This window comes from Poecilia formosa, unplaced genomic scaffold (genome assembly GCF_000485575.1).
Source record: "Poecilia formosa unplaced genomic scaffold, Poecilia_formosa-5.1.2 Scaffold150, whole genome shotgun sequence".
In the NCBI taxonomy this organism is placed as follows: domain Eukaryota; kingdom Metazoa; phylum Chordata; class Actinopteri; order Cyprinodontiformes; family Poeciliidae; genus Poecilia; species Poecilia formosa.
In genome coordinates this window covers 1,031,396-1,048,992 of record NW_006800089.1, presented here as the reverse complement: position 1 = coordinate 1,048,992, position 17,597 = coordinate 1,031,396, and the positions used below count along the sequence as shown (strand labels likewise).

Genomic DNA, 17,597 nt, shown 5'->3' with positions numbered 1-17,597 from the left:
TCCTAATAGCAATTAGCCTTAATAACAATGTGATTTTCTTAGCACAACTTTAAAATCTTGTAGGAACGTATTTAGTAAAAGAGGACTGTGTAAGAAAGACTTAAAGAGATATAAATGATCTGACGTCCACAGGAACATAAGGCAGCCATTTGGATTTTAACACTGCTGGGGTTATTTAGAAAGTTCTGGCTTCAGGGGACATTTCTGTTCATTTCTCCCAACTATAAACTGGAGTATTTCAACTTCTAATTGTAAACGAAACGTACAAACCGCATATGTCATTTTTATCAATCATTTGATATGAACATTTACCTGTTTTTTCCCCACCAATCTAAACAAATTAATCTTCTTTCAACTTAGTATTTCAAGATACGCGTTAAAATGGTTGCACTTGGAAAACTTAGTACTGAATTGGTTTTGTGGTTCTAGCTATAAAAACTCTTAGAATAACTGGTGCCTGAACGACTTTAGTAATGCTTATTTTTACCCATATTGATGCAAACACATGGTTTGGTCACGTTAGAAAATCTAAAGCCTATTGTTTCTCGTAGGATTTAGTTGGAAGGAATATTTGCCTTAATTTTGTCAAAAACTCAAACGCAATAATGCTATACGAATAATAATAATAATAATAATAATAATAATAATAATAATAATAATAATAATAATAATAATAATAATAATAATAATAAATATTTTAGATACTTTTATTTTGAAGGCTAACTCTGACGTTTGTATACATCCGGAGGCTGTAGAGGCGTGCTAATCCTCCGCTGGGGTGATTTGGCGGGTAATACTTTTGTATATTTCTAATTTCGGTCGGCGCATAGTCTGAAGCAGGACCTAAGTGATGCTAAAGTGACTTTTAAGAAGTGTGCGAAATGTTGTCAACGCCAACAGAGGAAAGAAAGTACTTTTGCAGCCCTGAGGTAAGCTTGGAAAGTGGGGAGGGACTGTTGTTTCAACAAGCTAAGCAAACTTTTAAGTTAGCCTTTGCTAACTTTACGCTGCAGGCTCGTGCACCAGGTGATACACGGAGTCGAATTGAAGCATTAATTGCTTGTCGTGTGTGTAATAGGGAGCTGAGAAGTGAATATTGAAGCAAAGTCGGCCCTTAAACAGACTTGGCAAACTTTATGAACGTGTTTATTTGCTAATATTTTCTGTCAGGCGATTAGCAGACTGAAGCTGCAGGGCCGTGTACGGCGCGAGCCTCAGGACGAAGGTGGGACCATGGAGTCTATCGGTGGGGAGAACCAAACCAAGATGGGCATAGCCTCTCAGACCCATAATTTAAAAAAGGGTGAGGCTTTGCAATCCTGCTTTTTTTTCTTTCTTTTTTTTTTGGTCAAAACTTGCCTCAGAACTCCATTACACATTTTGTCACATTAAAGCCACAAATATTTAGTGTGCATTTATTAGATGAAAGGACAATAATAATGTTATTTAAAAAAACTAATTAACTGACACAATGATATTGCAATGAAAATATATTGTGGAACCCTAGCATAGACTTCAGTGTATAGAGCTGTAAAGCTGGTAGAAAGATTCCTCAACAAAAAGTCTACTAATGATTGACTCTGGAGGCATGCATATTTTGGGAGATTTGTTTTTAATTTTTATTATATCAGTCCTAATGGAATTTATGAAAACTTTGCGCATATTTTGACATAACGTGAAAAAAATAAGATGCTATGACTATACTTTAAATGCTAATAAACTCTATTTAAGTGTTAGTTTTGTTGTGAAATGACCTCATTGTCCAAAACTTGTTCCAGTTTTGATATGATCCAATTTGTGGGTCATTTTTTCCCCTCCAACCCACAGAAGCCATGCTGCTGTTCCAGAAGACCCGCACCGATAACTCTCTGGTTCTCCTGACGAGGAAGTTTGCTCAGAGATTAAATCACTCTCGAGGTGGACTGGTGGACCTCAACTTGGTCTCATCGGAGCTCAAAGTGTCCAAGAGGCGTCTGTATGACATCACCAACGTGTTGGAAGGAATCAATCTCATGAAGAAGACCTACAAAAACCACCACCAGTGGTTGTAAGTACAGTCAACTCTTATTATTCATGCATTATCATCAGCAAAATAACTCTTTAAGTGAGCTGATGGGCAGTACATAGCACTAATTGAAGTCGCCTAAACAATTTAACATGAATAGAATGTGAAAAATTTTTAGAAAATTGCTTCAATTGATTTTGAAATTGGGTTCAAAATGAAGGCAGCTCAGACAGAACGTCCAGTGGAAAGCTGCTGCTTTTTACGGTCAGCCCAAACCTCAAACGTATGAAATAGATTGATTGATTGTATCTATTAATCACATATTTGTTTTTGGAAGATTTATTCCTGGAAAAATCTGGATATAAGATTTTTTTTTTTCCCCACTAATGTGCTGGTTGGGTTTCTGTAGTTCAGAGTGATAGCACGCCCCCGGCGGCCATCTTGTGTGAGAAGCGTTTTTTCACAGCTTCTATTTATTTGAACTTTGAATTCAGGAGAGCTTTACAGTGGACTATCAGCACCAGACAAAGCTTTTGTTTCTTATTACAAGAGCAAAGTCTAATGACAATAGAGTTGAAATAATACGAGAATAAGATTGTAATACAATGAGAACTCTTTTTATCACATCAGTACATCTGCCACAATAACAGTTTTTGCTGGACAATAATAAATTGCCCAGAGGTTATTGTGATAAACCATAATATTGTTGTTTTGAGATCACTTTCAAGTAATATATTGATAACGGCATAATAAAGCAAGAACAAGTTCTCAAAAATGATGAAACTTTCAATTGAACATTTAACACTGGAGCTGGAAGACGTTTTAAAAAACCAAAACGAATAATAATATCACAACTATTTTCTTGTAATTCAAAAAAATATATATCTTGTTGCCTTAACCTCATTCTCCATTGTACAACTAACAGTAGGATTGAATGACTTAAAAGCCACTTTTTCAAAGTATTTTTTGTCATTTTGTAATTTTTTATTTTTTTTTTTAGAAAAGAAAGCAAAAAAAAAACATATTGATATAAAACAAAAAAGAGAGATTTTATTTTGAAGTGGCATCGCCCGGCTCTATTCTCCTGTGCCCAGGGGTGGCCCTGTGGAGGACAACCTCGGCAGAAGCCTGGAGTCTCTGATCGAGGAGGAGGAAAAGCTGGACGAGCTCATCCAAATCTGCGCCCGGCAGATCAGCAGCCTGTGCGAGGAGAACCTGCATGACAGATATCCTTGGGGCTTCCAGCCTTCGCTGTCGGATACATTGGGCTGTTTTTGTTTCAGATTTACCCGCAAATACACATCGGTTACTTTCCTGAACTCCACCGATCACGTACGCCTACCTGACGTACGAAGACATCAGGAGTATTCCGAGTTTTGAACAGCAGACTGTGATTGTAATCAAAGCTCCGCCCGAGACTCGCCTTCAGGTGCCACATCCAGAGGAGGTACACAGATCAGGATGATTTCAGATTCTTCTGCAAAAGTCACTTCGTAATCACACCGTCCTCTTCTTCTCTGACGCTCAGAGCTTGCAGATTCACCTCAGAAGCACCAACAGACCCATCGATGTCTTCCTCTGCTCTGACACACCGGTTGCCATGGAATCCATGGAGACGCCGGCTGCGGGCAACGCCAGCGGTAGACAGGTTAATCTACCCACCTGTGGGAAAGACTCCTCTGCACCCCCATCCTTCTCAATGCAGACGTCGACTAAAGGTGAGCAAATCACTTTATGAAAGGAAAAGAAAAAACTATATGAACAAACCGGGCCGTCTGTGGAACGAGGTTATTATAGTTAACTAAAACTGAAATTGTTTTGTAACTTTTGTTAACTGAATAAATAAATAACAGTAATTAATATGGAAAAAGTAAAGCTAACTGGAACGATATTGTGTGTTTTATAAATCTAACTAAAACATACTGAAATTATAGATATATTATCCTATGTTTTTGTGTTAATTTTTTTTTTAGCCTCTTGAACTGATGTGAAATAGATTTTTTACCCCCTCCACACGCAGCTGTTAGCAAATTACCGTATTTTCCGCACTATAAGGCGCACCTAAAAACCTTCAATTTCCTCAAAAGCCGACAGTGTGCCTTGTAATCCGGTGCGCCTTATATGTGGACCAATATTGAGCCACAACAGGTCTAGCAACTACGGTAAGCAGCCGCCGACTTCATTTTTGCCCGTAGAAGAAGAAGCGCCCGGTGCATGCTGGGATAGTTGTCAGACGCTGGTTTGTTAATAAAGTTTGAATAACCCATCTACCTACCGACCTGATAATCAGGTCGTCTGCAGGTCATTTAGCACCACGTTCTCCAAGAACATGCTGTGCGCGAACGGAGAAGAGTGACCATCGTCCAACCACGCCCCGGCCCAGTCGCGGATGGCTCTCCTCGCCGACCGGAGTTGGACTGTTCTGTTGACATTTTTTTATGTCAAAAAATTGGCTGTAGACATTCATCCGGGGTGCTTCGACTAGGGTTACCAAGGGACCAGCCCCTATACATTTAAAGCCAGGGGGGCGGGGGAAGAGAGACGGAGACAGAGACGGCAGCGTGTCGGTTTGTCTGTGTTACCCAGAAAGCAGTTGGGCACAATATCGCAACACCAACACCATGAGTGAAACAATGACTGGGACAGCCTACTATATAATGTACTCGGGGACCAATTCTTTATTATTACACATCCACATTTGTAGAGTAGGGAACAAAGGGATGGGTGTCAACCCTAACTGTGGCGTCTATTCTATGTGCCTTATAATGTGGTGCGCCTTATATATGAAAAAAGCAATAAAATAGGCCATTCATTGAAGGTGCGCATTATAGTGTGGAAAATACGGCACTTAACTCCATACAGCTGTTGGCGCTTACGCTAGTCCACAATATGATGACAGCAAAAATTGGGTAAAATACCAAAGTCAGGTTTTTGTTCAGCAATTATTGAATCCATTTTCTGAAATGGTTTCTTCTGTTAAGTATTTATTACCCAATCAATGTACATAATCTCAATATGCTGCTTTCATCCTTTTGAAATCTGCACCTAAAAATTAACCAATGTATGTAAAAAATAAAACTACTATTATAACTAATTAAAACTAAGCTAAAACTAGACAATATTTAACTAATAAAAAATAAACAGTATGAGTGAGTTGTTCCAGCACAATATACGGTTACATCTCCTCCACCCATATGTGATTTCAGGGAATCATCCCCTAAACTTGGTGCAGAATCCTTTTAATTTAGCTACATCAGAAGGTTTTCCACTGTCACTATTAATGTCACACGTCTTCATCTCAGTCACTTAGAACTAGACCACGTTAATACTAGGGCTGTAGTGATACAATAATCTCACGATACGATACATAATATTCTGCTCATGATATGATATATATTGCGATATTCAGCAAACGAACAATTCAATACACTTTTGCGATTTTAGAAAGATTTTAGAGGGAAAGAGTGATTTTGGTGACATTTTGTGACTGTTATAGAGTTGGATTTAATTAATTTAACTGAAAACTGATTAAAAGCACCAACTACACAATACCTGGGTCTGATTGGCCATGGACACAGACTTATAGCTGACAGCCAGACAAAATGAATCAAAGTGGCGAGAAAACATGTTTCTTTTAATTGAACCAGTACAAACTGTAGCTTAGATGCATTTGTAAAGTAAATAAAGTGCACCAAGTACCCTGCTCTGAATAGTTTGATACCTTTTTAACCTTGACACTTAACATCTGAAGGAATCACTCTAGGCCTGATGACCTAATCACTTTCCCAGCGAAGCAAGCAGTGAGTGAACAAGGTGACAGTTGGATGTTACGATACTTGCGGAAGAATATCGGGTTTTTTTCTAGGAAAGAAAATATCGATATATATATTGCAAAATCGATATTATTACACAGCCCTAGTCAATACCTCAGTTTTCTCTCTGAGACAATCAGAGGTGGATTTGCTGATTTTAAGTCATCGTTATCCTGCTGCAGAACTCAAGTGAATTTGAGCTCAGGGTCAAACGGATGGCCAGACTTTCTCCTTGAGTTACAAAACAATTACAATTACAACAATTACAAAAGGTCATGCATCTCCTAAAGCAACACAGAAACTCCAGATCATCACACTTCCATAAAATGACAAAACTGGGGCAAAAAAGCTCAAAGCTCAGTTTTTTTAATTTATTTTTTAACTCTGATAATTCATTCTTCTTTCTCCATCTCTTCCCCCATCCCAATTGTCTTTCCAGAGGATTCTAACACTAGCTGTGAAACAAAGGGTTTCTCAAACCCAGAGTCTGAGGTGACACCACACTCGACACTGTTAAGTTTCATCCCTTTGACGAACTCGTGCAGTATCCCCCCGAAACTCGAGCATAACTACGCCATTTCGTCTCCGGTCTCCTCCCTTGACGGGGAGCGTTGCCGCATCAGCCTGACCACAGATGAAGGCATCACAAACTTCTCCTCAGCCTGACATGGAGATGCTTCGTTGCTGAACAGACTCTGTTGGAATCGTCATTCAGGCTGAGGGGAAATAAAAAACCCCAAAACAAAACAAAAAAAACACTACTCGCTCAAATTAAGTTTTTGTTTTGGAACTTTTACTACCTCCGAGGAAACGTCACACTGGATTTGCTCCGGAAATGCTAAGAAACTCAGGCTTATTGGCTGGATGCTGTTTGGCTACACTGTTCATCTGTCTGAGATCATTAATCGGTTTAAGACTGAGTGAGAGAACATGGATAATTTTTCCTGTTGGATGTCAAATGAACTGTAAAAACATTATAAAGGAACAAACTCTGTTATAGGATGCGACTTGAATTCACTCACTGATTTAAAAATAAGGTAAGATCCTCAAAGAATCATTCAACCTTGGATGTAGTTTGCTGCAAAGGCGGGGCAGTGTTGGGTATGTTTTATTTTCAAAGTGCTCCATCAACACAGGGCATTAATAGTGTCATCATGGGTGACATGATGACGTCACCAGGAAGTTTCCAAAGCATCTGATTCAGTCGTCCCATGCTGTCTTGAAAAGACATCCATATTTTGTTCCCACGCTCCGCCATTTTATCCCAAGACTCCAACCTATTTCCACGTTTTGCTTGTAAACAGTGCCTTTCATATCCATGTACTTTTTATTGTTTTAGTCAACAGGTAATCTTGATTAATAAAAGAATCGTAGAATGCAGAAATCTCACGTTTAATTAATGCTATGTTATTTTGTAAAAGACTATGTTAACTGTTATTTCCATTGATTCCCCCATTGGAGAGTGCTGACTTATAAAGTAGGACCCCTGATCAAACTAAGACAAAGCTGAGCCACCTGCTGTTAGTTGAGATTATTTATTGGAGTTACGTAAAAATGTTTACTTTTAGTAGAGTAAGAGCGAATAAAACAGAAACTCCTTTGAACCATTGGTTTTCAACACAGGTACAAGATCTTCCTGTGATGGGTCTAAATTAACAAGTGATGGGACAAAATGAGAACCACTTGTTGTCCCCTCATTAATTTGCACAGATTATAAAATCCTTAATGTTGTTTACTAGGATTGCCCCGATATATGTTCGTAAATTTATATGACTGACAAGGCACAGGCCAGTAGGAGAATCTGACTGTATTAAACCCTTTAGTAAAGCATAAGTTTTAACTTGTGTAACTTTTAAAAACACTGTTTTTACATATTTGTTAAAATTGTCACTCTGTCCTGACAATGTAATATAAAAATGCAGCTCCTCTGCCTTCTCTCTGTGGTCCTACAACCATCTGCAGAAATACACCAATCAGAGCCAGGAGGAGAGTCTTGGCGCTGTCCATCATCCTCATGTAGATTCACACCCTACCCACTGCTCTGTTTTGAATGCTAAGGCTAGTTAGCATGGCCACCGATGATGGCATATGAAGTTTTCCTGTAACGATAAATTGTTTCTAAGCCATCAGCACATTGAGCAGTGCATACACAAGCATGTTTGACAATACACGGTTCTGATTGGCTGCATCCACCAATTGTAGTTTTAAAACTCAGATACCTTTATTTCCAAATTGTTAGTTACTTTCCAAGCTGAAATATTTCCAGAGTTAAATTTGACTGGCAGTGTGCAGCAGCATGTTGGGGAGTGGCCACACTCCTCTTTAAAAGAGTTGTGAAGACTAGTTACTGTTGGACGATAGATTGTTTTTAGGTTTTGGTATTGGTAACCAGAATAAGGCTGTTCATGACGTCAGTACGGACAATTCAAATTTAAAAGCCTTAACATCAAGCCTGAATCAGACTTGAAATGGTACACTTTGTACGTAATATTTGTCTCATGAAACCTTTATATACTATAGGTCTTGACTCTTGGGGTTCTGAATTGGTCCATTTCCCTCTACTGCAGTCTTATTAGAACTCCCTGGCAAGACTCTGTCTGAAACTCTTTACTTTGTAGTTTTCTCAGGTCTCTAGCTCTCACTCACTCTTCAGCCTTCTGATTCGTAGACTTTTGATTGCACTCTTAAGGGTTTGACATTGAACATTGCTGCAGTGAAAAGTCTCATGACAGTATTTTTGTCATCAAACCATTCAGAGAGTGGTATGCCCGTGCAGACAGCGTGGCCTCTGGTCGATGTTAAGAGTGGTGGGGGGGAATTGTCTCCCAATGATGCTCTGGACCTCTGAAAGCATCGACTTTTATTTCTCCGCTGTCACAAAAGCCCTTTATGCCTTCCATTTAAGGACCTGCCCTACATTACGAAACAATTTCAACTGTGACAACTTAATAGATGTCAGGTGGACGCGGCTCTGAGGGCGTTAGCTGTATTTCAGTGCTCAGTTCGACTTGTCATGTTGGGAGAAGCTCAGGAGGATTTGGCAACACTAAAGAGAAGTACTGTTTGGTTTTAGTCTGCTGGTCTTAGTCCGTTTGCCTGGAATTGTCCTGGTTTAGCTGTTTTAGCTCTGCTAAAGCAATTAAATTGGGTTCTAGTTGCACTTTTTTGCTGCATATTCAAGGCCTAATTTAGTCTTCATGGTGCAGAATTGTAAATACAGTGAGATAAATAAGTATTTGATACAGGCCTGATCTTTAGAGCTTTTCCAATAAAGAAGAACGGAGAGGTATGTAATTTTCATCATGTACCTCAACTGTGAGTATTACGGCCATATTGAGTAAAACTAAAAAATAAAATTGAGAATATCTTGAGAATAAAGTCATAATATTATGAGTTGTAAAACAATAAAGTCGAAATGTGAGAAAGTCGCAACAATGAGAAAAAGTCACATTACGAGAATAAAGTTGTATTATAAGAATATTGTAAGTCAGGATAGTACCACTTTATTCTCATAAAACTACAACTTTATTTTAGGAATTATTTCAACTTTATTCTCCTAAGACTTTTTGTAATATTAGCATGGCCCCACTAATCCGTCGTACATGACAGACAGAATCTTAAAAAAAAGTAGAGACAATAACATTTAATTAATTGATCAGACGTGTACTGTAGCTATTGAGTTGGTTTGTCTATAGTGCCTGAGGGATTTTGGCCCACAGTTACATGCAGATCATCTCCAAATCTTTCAAAATTCGGGTTCAGCTCTCTCCAAAGATTTTCTGTTTGGTTTAAGTCTAGATACCTAAGCTACACATTAAGTCACTTCAGGAGTTTGATGTGCTTCCTATGGAGGTACTTCTTACTTGGGTGATCGACATAGTAAGAGACCAAAGCAGGACCTGCCTTTAATGCTCTTACTGAAGGAAGGAGGACAGTGTTGCCCTAAATCTCATGACTCATGGCCCCCTCCATCCTCTCCTCAGAAAAGCTCCCACAAGTCTGCTTTGGTGACAGTGGTGAGGAACAGTGGTGTCCAAAGTCGGTCCTTGAAGGCCGGCATCCTGCATGTTTTAGTTCTCTCCCTGGTTTAACGCAACCGGATCTATTGATGGCTCATTAGAAGCCCTAAGAAGAACATTGACATGCTGAGGAGGCTGTTACTACCACCAGGGAGAGAACCCACTTTGTGGCACTCGAGGACCCAGTTTGGACACCACTGGTGTAGAGTGAGATATTTAATCAGAAACTAAATTTAGCATATTTTTCTTCTTTTGGGAATTTTTTTTCAACTTTAATCTGTTTTGCGTCATTTTGCTTCATTTTCCACTCTCATACTTATTGCTTATGTATTCATATTTGTAAGATTATCTGATTAAGTACGCCAGTTTCTGTTGGTTTTGGGCCACCTTTGCTGGAAAATGTGTTGTTAATGTTCCAAAGAAATGAACAAAAACCGCTCTAGAAGACTAATTTTGAGAAATTGTATTAAATGTTAAGCTTTTCTTCAGATTTATTCTCATGAGACAGTTGACTTCCATATGAGAAAAATGTTAAAAATAAAAGCAGTACTTCTCTTCTGGGCCTCTCTTTCCGCCTCAAACATTTCTCACCTCGCTCTCTTCATACTTGGTGTGAAAACCCCCCCATGCAGTATTTATGTGGCAACACTAGGGGGCAGCGAGAGCCCACAGAATCCCAAAATGTGTCCCGGCTGCTCCAGACCCGGAGTTGTTTTCAAATTGCCAGATGAAGCGTTACCTTCTGGTTCTCAGAAATACAGCTTTTGTGAATTCAAGCAGAAATGAGTCAAGGTGAAGTGTGGAAGTACTCTTGTGTTTTTGAGAGTGGAGAAGAAACCAAGGTGTCAAACTGAACACCTGCATACAGCGATGATGTTAAATATCATCTCTTGAGTTTTTTTTTCCTGAGATGTTTTTTGGTAAGAAAAACATGTCTTGAAGTGATGCAGAATGTTCCAGACTCAGAGTCAGATTAAAGGCTAACAGGTGAGGAAACACTGACTACTTTTTCTTTACAACATGATTGAGTTTTTAAATAAATATTTCTGCTTTAGTAAGCCATTTATATCTAGAAAAATCTTTTAAACTAGTCAAAAACTCAGTGAAATTGCAAATGCCATAGTTATTTTTAAAAACTTTTCTCGTACCTTCAGGATCCACAAACAATCTCTCTTTGAGCCGCAGCATCTCAGAAAAATACATCATCGCCTCAAACATGATGATGTAATCCTTTGGCCACCCGCAGTACCCCAGTGGTGTCCGTAGATGGCAGTGTTGGACCTGTAAATCCCCCTCCTTGAACTCTGTCAACCCAATTCCCCCCACAACAGTGGCACACTCAGTCTGAGTTCATGGAGAGTCACTGGATCATTGCTGGTATTGATTCATGTGTGGTTCTGATTTTCTTTTCTTTCTTTTTTTTTCTTCTGTGCCACTAAGATGAGCACATGGGGGTGGAGGGGAAGAAGTTTTTTATTTCATTTTATTTTTTTAAGATTGGTTTGTATTGAGTCGACCCTGGATGTCGGCGCACATCCAGGAGTTAAAGAGCAGTCGGTTGGGTCTGTCAATCAGCCAATCAATTTCTCCATGAAGGTTCGTTCTTAAAGTGCTTTTCCTTGTCACCTGCAAACTAATGATGCACAGCGGGAGGCTTAAAGTGCTGAGCAAAATGCACAGATGGCTGGACTTTAAAAGCGACATAGGGCAGAGTCACCTCTTAAGATAACATGCCTCAGGTTTTTTGTGTGTGTTTTTTTTCTTTTTTTTCTTCTCCCCACTGTGAAGGCCAGTCCAGCTATCTCTTCTTAGCCAAATTGTGCTGCTGGTTTCTGCGCCGCACTGTACTCCCTTTGCCCGGGCTGCCGTTGCGACTGCTGAAAACTCAGAGGCTGGAAGAGAAAACAAAACTCGGAGAGGGTTAAAGAGGGAGCACGAGAGAGGGAGAGCGCGTACTACTCGCCTCTCATTGGCGGCGGGGAGGCAAGCGTCGTCTTTTTACGCAGCGCCATCCGGCCAATCGTCTACCTTTTGCAATGTTTTGGGTTTATGAATGAAACGGATAGTGAGAAAGCAGCGCAGGAGTAGTTTGATTCACCACTCGGTAGCTCAGGGTGGAGAGTCTATTCTAAAAAAAGAAAAAATAAAAGGGAAAAGAACAGGTGTACCTGTAGTTGACTCAGAGTAGCTGTGGATGTGGAAGAATGAATGGATGGAGATTCAGAAGAAACTTTAGGTGGTTATGTCAGTAGAAACCTGTTGCCTAATCGGTGCCGATATGCTTTTTGTAGAAGATGTATATATTTGGAAAACGCAGGAAACTTTACTTTTTTTTTTCTTCAGAAAATACTCAACGTAGCTGTCTATTAAGATAATAATAATAAAAAAAGAGATTTGCAGATTACTCCACCATACAAGCACTTTCTTAAATGCTTGATGTGTTATACCATGTTGTGACAGTTTGCTCTGACTACTCAGTCATGTTTGTTCTACATTTCACTCTGGTAGTGTATTTTTTTTAAGTAGGGTTCTATTAAGTTATGTGTAGTAATTATCTTACCTGGAGTTGCAAGCTCTCTTTTAGCTGTTACATTTTGATGAATCTGTGAGTACGTTTTCAACTAACTGGTGGTCAGAGTGATAAGTGGACGACTTCCATGTTTCAACAAATTGTCTTTGAAACAAATGTCTTTGTCAAATTTTTTTATTTTATTTTTTTACAATATTTGAAAGGTATAAATAACTTAAGATACTTAAACTATTTAATCATGAGCGAACATTGTGAAAATATGTCATAACAGAGTAGCATCTTGCTAATTGAAATGAGGACAAACCGTCTTTATGTCTACACACGGTTAGGGCTGTCACAATAAAAAATTTAACCAGACAATAAATTGTCCGAGAAATGATTGCGATAAATTATAATGTTATTTTGAGTCCATATCCATCTAATATGATGATAATAATGGAAAATATACCCACTCAGATAAATAAAATTATAAAAACATTTAGCATTCTAAATATCCGAAATAAATTAAACAGTCAAAACAACAATAAGTAAAACAGACTATGAAGTTCCAGTAACCAAAATTGCATTTTAATAAATAATAATCATTCAGCTTAGACAGGGAAAACAGGGAAAAGTGGCAAGTATTGCAAACTAGCTACTTCCTACTGGATATGAAATGTTTACAGTGTTTCTCAGTGATATTAAAGGACTGTTATTTGAAAATCATTACACTCATTTTAATTTATCGTGTGGTCAATTGATTTATTACTTATTGTGATAAGCTAGCTGCTATGTAGCCGGACATCTAAAGGCCTAAATGACTCATCAGTACAGCCTTTCCTTTTTTAAATCTGTATTTTCAGTGTTTATCTTCCTGTTAATCTCTCACCCTGTACTTATTATTGCCAATCACACAAAAAGGCAGTGATTCTGCATTTCATTTCTTTGCAAATGTACAAATTGAGCAGGATTACATCCACATTGCTAATTCTTCAGCTGATGTACCTCGAGGGGTGGCCTTCATGGGTGACCGCCCTCCCCTCCCCGGAGGAGACGGTTTCCAGGGGGATTGACTGTAAGATGTCTCTTTATTGATCAACCGAAGGGAAAATTACACATTATGGCATGTTTTTGACCAGTTGGAAGTGGAGTTCTGTTTTTATGTTGTTGTTTTTTTCTTAAAACAAGGAAAAGGCAAGACTATTGCACTAGAATGAATAAGATGTTAAATGGAATATTTATAAAGTTTAAATGTATTTATTTTTTCTTAAAATGAAGGTTTCATGAATACAAATGAGGTTTTGAAGTCTAATCAGTGTGGAATATTCTAGTCCAGCTTTGACTAGGCCATAAAGTGTGGGTTTTGATTAATTTCATTTCAAGCTTCAGTCATTCACCTTCATAGCAGAGGATCATAATTGTAGCTAAAACATAGTGGTTAATACGACTATATTTAGCACAGAAAGCAAAAACGTCCTTGTTAAAGGTAAGTTGTTTCTTTCTGCTGTCGCCACATGCAACACTTGGAGGAGGCCAGGCTTTCTCGTACCTTTTTCCATTTGGCTTTATAAATGGATTCAAATGTGCACTGTACAATAACTCGGGTCAAAACTGAATTTAAATCTGTTGGCATGTATTTGTGACTGATCTGGTTATTAATTTCTGTATATAAATCTGATCTGTTTTGTAAGGTTTGTTTAGTAACAGAATAATATATCATTTGGTCTGATGATTAATTGAATAATCCAAACAAAGTGTCTTTCTGTAGTAGCTACTAGTAAAACAAATCTATGAAACAGAAAATCGTAGATCACTGGGCAGGTAGTCCATCAGGCTAAAGACTAACCTTAAAAATTAAAAAGCAAAATTAAATTGAGACAGTGGGAAAAAGGGACATTTTTATACATAAAATAGTGCTATATAAATAAGCTAAATGTTGAATAAAAAGAGACTTCATTTATTGAAAATCTGAAAAAAATATTGTAGTCTTGTGCAGTTTTAAGATCTCATTGCAGCTCAAACACCCAGTAGAAGTTGTCAGTCCTTGCGGTTGTAGGAGGGCAGGAGGTTGGTAGGCAGATCAATTTACTACTCCTACATGCATGAATCCATAGCATAGGTCAATTTGTTGACTGTGCATTAGAAAAAGTAATTTTTCTCTGACAAGTGGTCTTTGGGTTCTCGTCTGCTCAAAAGTCTGACCTCTTCCCAGTGGGGTTACGGCTGCGGCTTTGCTCTCAAACGTTAATACCACCCTAGACATATCGGCATATTCATATCCAAGCTTTGAACCGCAAGGCCCGGTCTCAGAAGGGGAGGGGCGAACTTTGAGGCAACGCTACTCGTGATGTAGGAGTCGGCTTGATCTGACACAGCTGGGTTCTGGCTTTGATAAATGTGGAGCAGTTTGCATGTGAAGCCTGCTTGTTTCTTCTCAGGTTTTGAGGTTGTTTTTTTTTTTTCCTGGATAACAATTCACCTGCGTAACGATGATACAGCCGTGGCTTTGGATCCTCCCCCAAACACCCCTGTCTCCTGTGGGCCATTTACCTTCCTCAGTTCATCTTGGATAAATCAAACATTTGCTTAGACAAAACCAGACGTGAACCAGAACCTAAAGGCGTTTAGCCTTTGGCCAGTGGAGACAAAGACCATCGGTTGTTATTTGCATGAAATTTGCATCGGATCCTCCGTTCTCCCCCCCCCCACGACTGTTTGCAATGTCAGGAGGCCAAATTAAACCGTGTTCCGTTTAAGCCTGATTTACATCTCATTTGCATTGGAGTTGCTTAACCGGGGCTACTTAGCTGAGTGACCCCTGTGGAAACTCCTTACCTCGCGCTCAGAGGAGGCAAGATGGCGCGACGGGCTAATTTCATTAAGCCAAAGCAGCCGTTTGACTGAGCGAGTGCCTTTGGATGTAATCATTAAAAAGGGACGACTGCTTGCAAGCTGTTTGTAATCAGGCCGTTTCTGCGTGCATATGGACATTGTGTCATATTTACTGTAAGGATGAAAGATTAGGCATGGGGGGGAATGGCGGGCGGCATCAATCTCACTCAGCATCTCGGAGCAGGCACATTAATCATCACATCTAGGGGAAATCATCGCTCGGCGACCGCTCTCCGCACACATGGCGACGGTCGCCGGATGCGGGAATGGACAGAGGGAGAGTTGGTGCCTCACTGAGCACAAGCACAGCAGCCAATACTTCTTCATTGATCCTCGGAAGTTGGACTGGATCTTGGATGGGATTTTTTATTTTTTTTTTGTCTGTTTCTAATGTGCTCACATGGTGAGAGCGGACTCCAACTTCTGCTTCCCCCAAGTTGATCATAGATTCCTTACCCAAAGAGGCTCCTGTTGCCCCCCTCTTTCCATCTTCCTCCTCCTCCACCCCCCTCAACACTTTTACATCCGTTTTTATTTATAGAGGGAAAGAGAGGGATCCTGGGTAGATGGGTTCCCTTGGAAATGATGTGGGGGGATTTCAATAAGGAGAATCAATTCTGGTTTGTTTGTGGAAGCTTGCACACAGACATCAACCGGGGCAATATATCACCCACAGAAATTTCATCATGCTGTTTGTTTGCTTTGAAAGGAATAAGGGCAAGACATGGAAGCTAGAAACAGCCGACTTATTCCACAAGGAATCGTGGCCCTACTGCGTGCTAGTTTTTCTTCTGGTATTACCTTCACTTCTGTTCCTGTTTTATTCCCTGAAAATAAGGTTATATCTGAAATAGAAAAGTAGTTGTAGTTGAATTCCAAGTTTGCAATTTTACCGGGTGTCTGAGGCTTTCAAGAATAGTGAGAATTAGAGGTGTGCCGATCAATCGGCCACCGATCATAATCGGCTGATTTCCTTGAAAAAGTGTATGATCGGTGATCGCCGATCATGGTCTCTTGTTGCCGATCACACAAACCGATCACCTGCATCTCATTTCGCAGCTTGTCTGTGCAGCTGGTCTCCTCTTTCCTTCACTCTGCGCAAACGTGCAGCAACAAATCCTAAGCGATGTGGAACTATAACGCGCTGAGTGAATGTGGAAGTTTGCGTGTTGTGGCGGAAAATTACCTCGTTGTGGCAATGTTGAGAGGTTTTATTTTGACTTTTTTTTTAGCCTCTTCAGAGCCTTCATATGTTTTCAGTCTGTTAAAGATAGTATTACTGATAGCAGTACAATTTGCACAATGCCTGTTTTGTTTTTTTCTTGGAAAAAGTTATTAAAAACAAGTTTTTTGTCTAAATTAAAGTGAATTCATGGTTCCTTTTTCCACATAATGTAACCGGTAGTGCTTATGATTAAAAAAATAATAATTATGTGATCGGTATCGGTGATCGGCCGTGATCGGCCCTCATCGGTGATCGGAATCGGCAGGAAAAAACCTGATCGGCACATCTCTAGTGAGACTATAACGTGCTACCATCTGTACAGCCAGTAGCTGCTACTATTGTGAACATTTATTTATGGTACAGGTTAGAGGTGCAGAAAAATAATTGCTTGTATAGAAATTCAAAATTGACTCAGATTCAGATAGATTTTAAATCTATTTAAAAATCTGTTTTGAATAGATGTAGACAAGTTGTACAACTTTGCCACTTCTTTTTGTGAGGATAGTCCGTATTGCATTGTTCGTCCACTCACCTACTGTAGAAGGCTTAGAGGCGCCTGGGGGAGCCAAAACGATGGTGGATAAATTCTTTCTGGTCGGTATTTTTAGTATTGACACAAAACAGGAAAGAATGCGCTGATGTTGATTTTGTGTGAATTTCCAGAATTGCACTATTGTGAAAAACATTGGAACTGCCATAACTTTGTACATTTACAGTTGTGAAATATATTTTTCAGGTTTCACACAATGGGTTAGATTAGATCTTGATGTAATGAAGGCTGTGTTTTAACCTAACCTTCGTTAAAAGTTCTCTACAGATTTCTCTTTGACCTGCTGTGTTCACTCTTTGTTCACTACTCCTTTCTGTCGTACCTTTGAGTACTTCACACTTTTACTCTCCTTTGTGTTCTTCTGTCACATAACATCTCAAAAAATTACTTTGACGGTTGTGGTTGTAATGTGGCAAAAAAAAGTTGTCATTTTAGTCTTTCAGCAAGACACTGTGCTGTAGTTCCTCTGTCAGTAACGTTTCAAGGCAACCTCTTCAATACCAATCCAAAATGAAGACACAAAGCGAAAAAGTGTCATTATTCAATTAGGTTAACCTTGAGATATAGACATAATTTATACATGCA

At 39.3% G+C, this 17,597-nt stretch overlaps 1 protein-coding gene across 1 annotated transcript; it reads left to right on the top strand.

The window, feature by feature from the left end:
* The first annotated feature begins 729 nt into the window (after positions 1–729).
* Positions 730–7,208, top strand: LOC103146035 (transcription factor E2F6-like). Its single transcript, XM_007563744.2, has 7 exons — positions 730–929; positions 1,171–1,303; positions 1,828–2,047; positions 3,100–3,231; positions 3,338–3,452; positions 3,534–3,723; positions 6,257–7,208. Exons 1-7 carry the CDS (start codon positions 882–884, stop codon positions 6,481–6,483), a joined length of 1,065 nt encoding a protein of 354 aa, XP_007563806.1. The 5' UTR covers positions 730–881; the 3' UTR covers positions 6,484–7,208.
* The last annotated feature ends 10,389 nt before the right edge of the window (positions 7,209–17,597 follow it).

Bases quoted from the DNA above. Each gene is read 5' to 3' on its own strand.
- LOC103146035 (XM_007563744.2), top strand. From the start codon at position 882: ATGTTGTCAACGCCAACAGAGGAAAGAAAGTACTTTTGCAGCCCTGAG. The intron at 3,232-3,337 runs ATATCCTTGGGG...TCCACCGATCAC, and splicing joins GAGGAGAACCTGCATGACAG to GTACGCCTACCTGACGTACG. The intron at 3,453-3,533 runs GTACACAGATCA...TCTGACGCTCAG, and splicing joins AGGTGCCACATCCAGAGGAG to AGCTTGCAGATTCACCTCAG.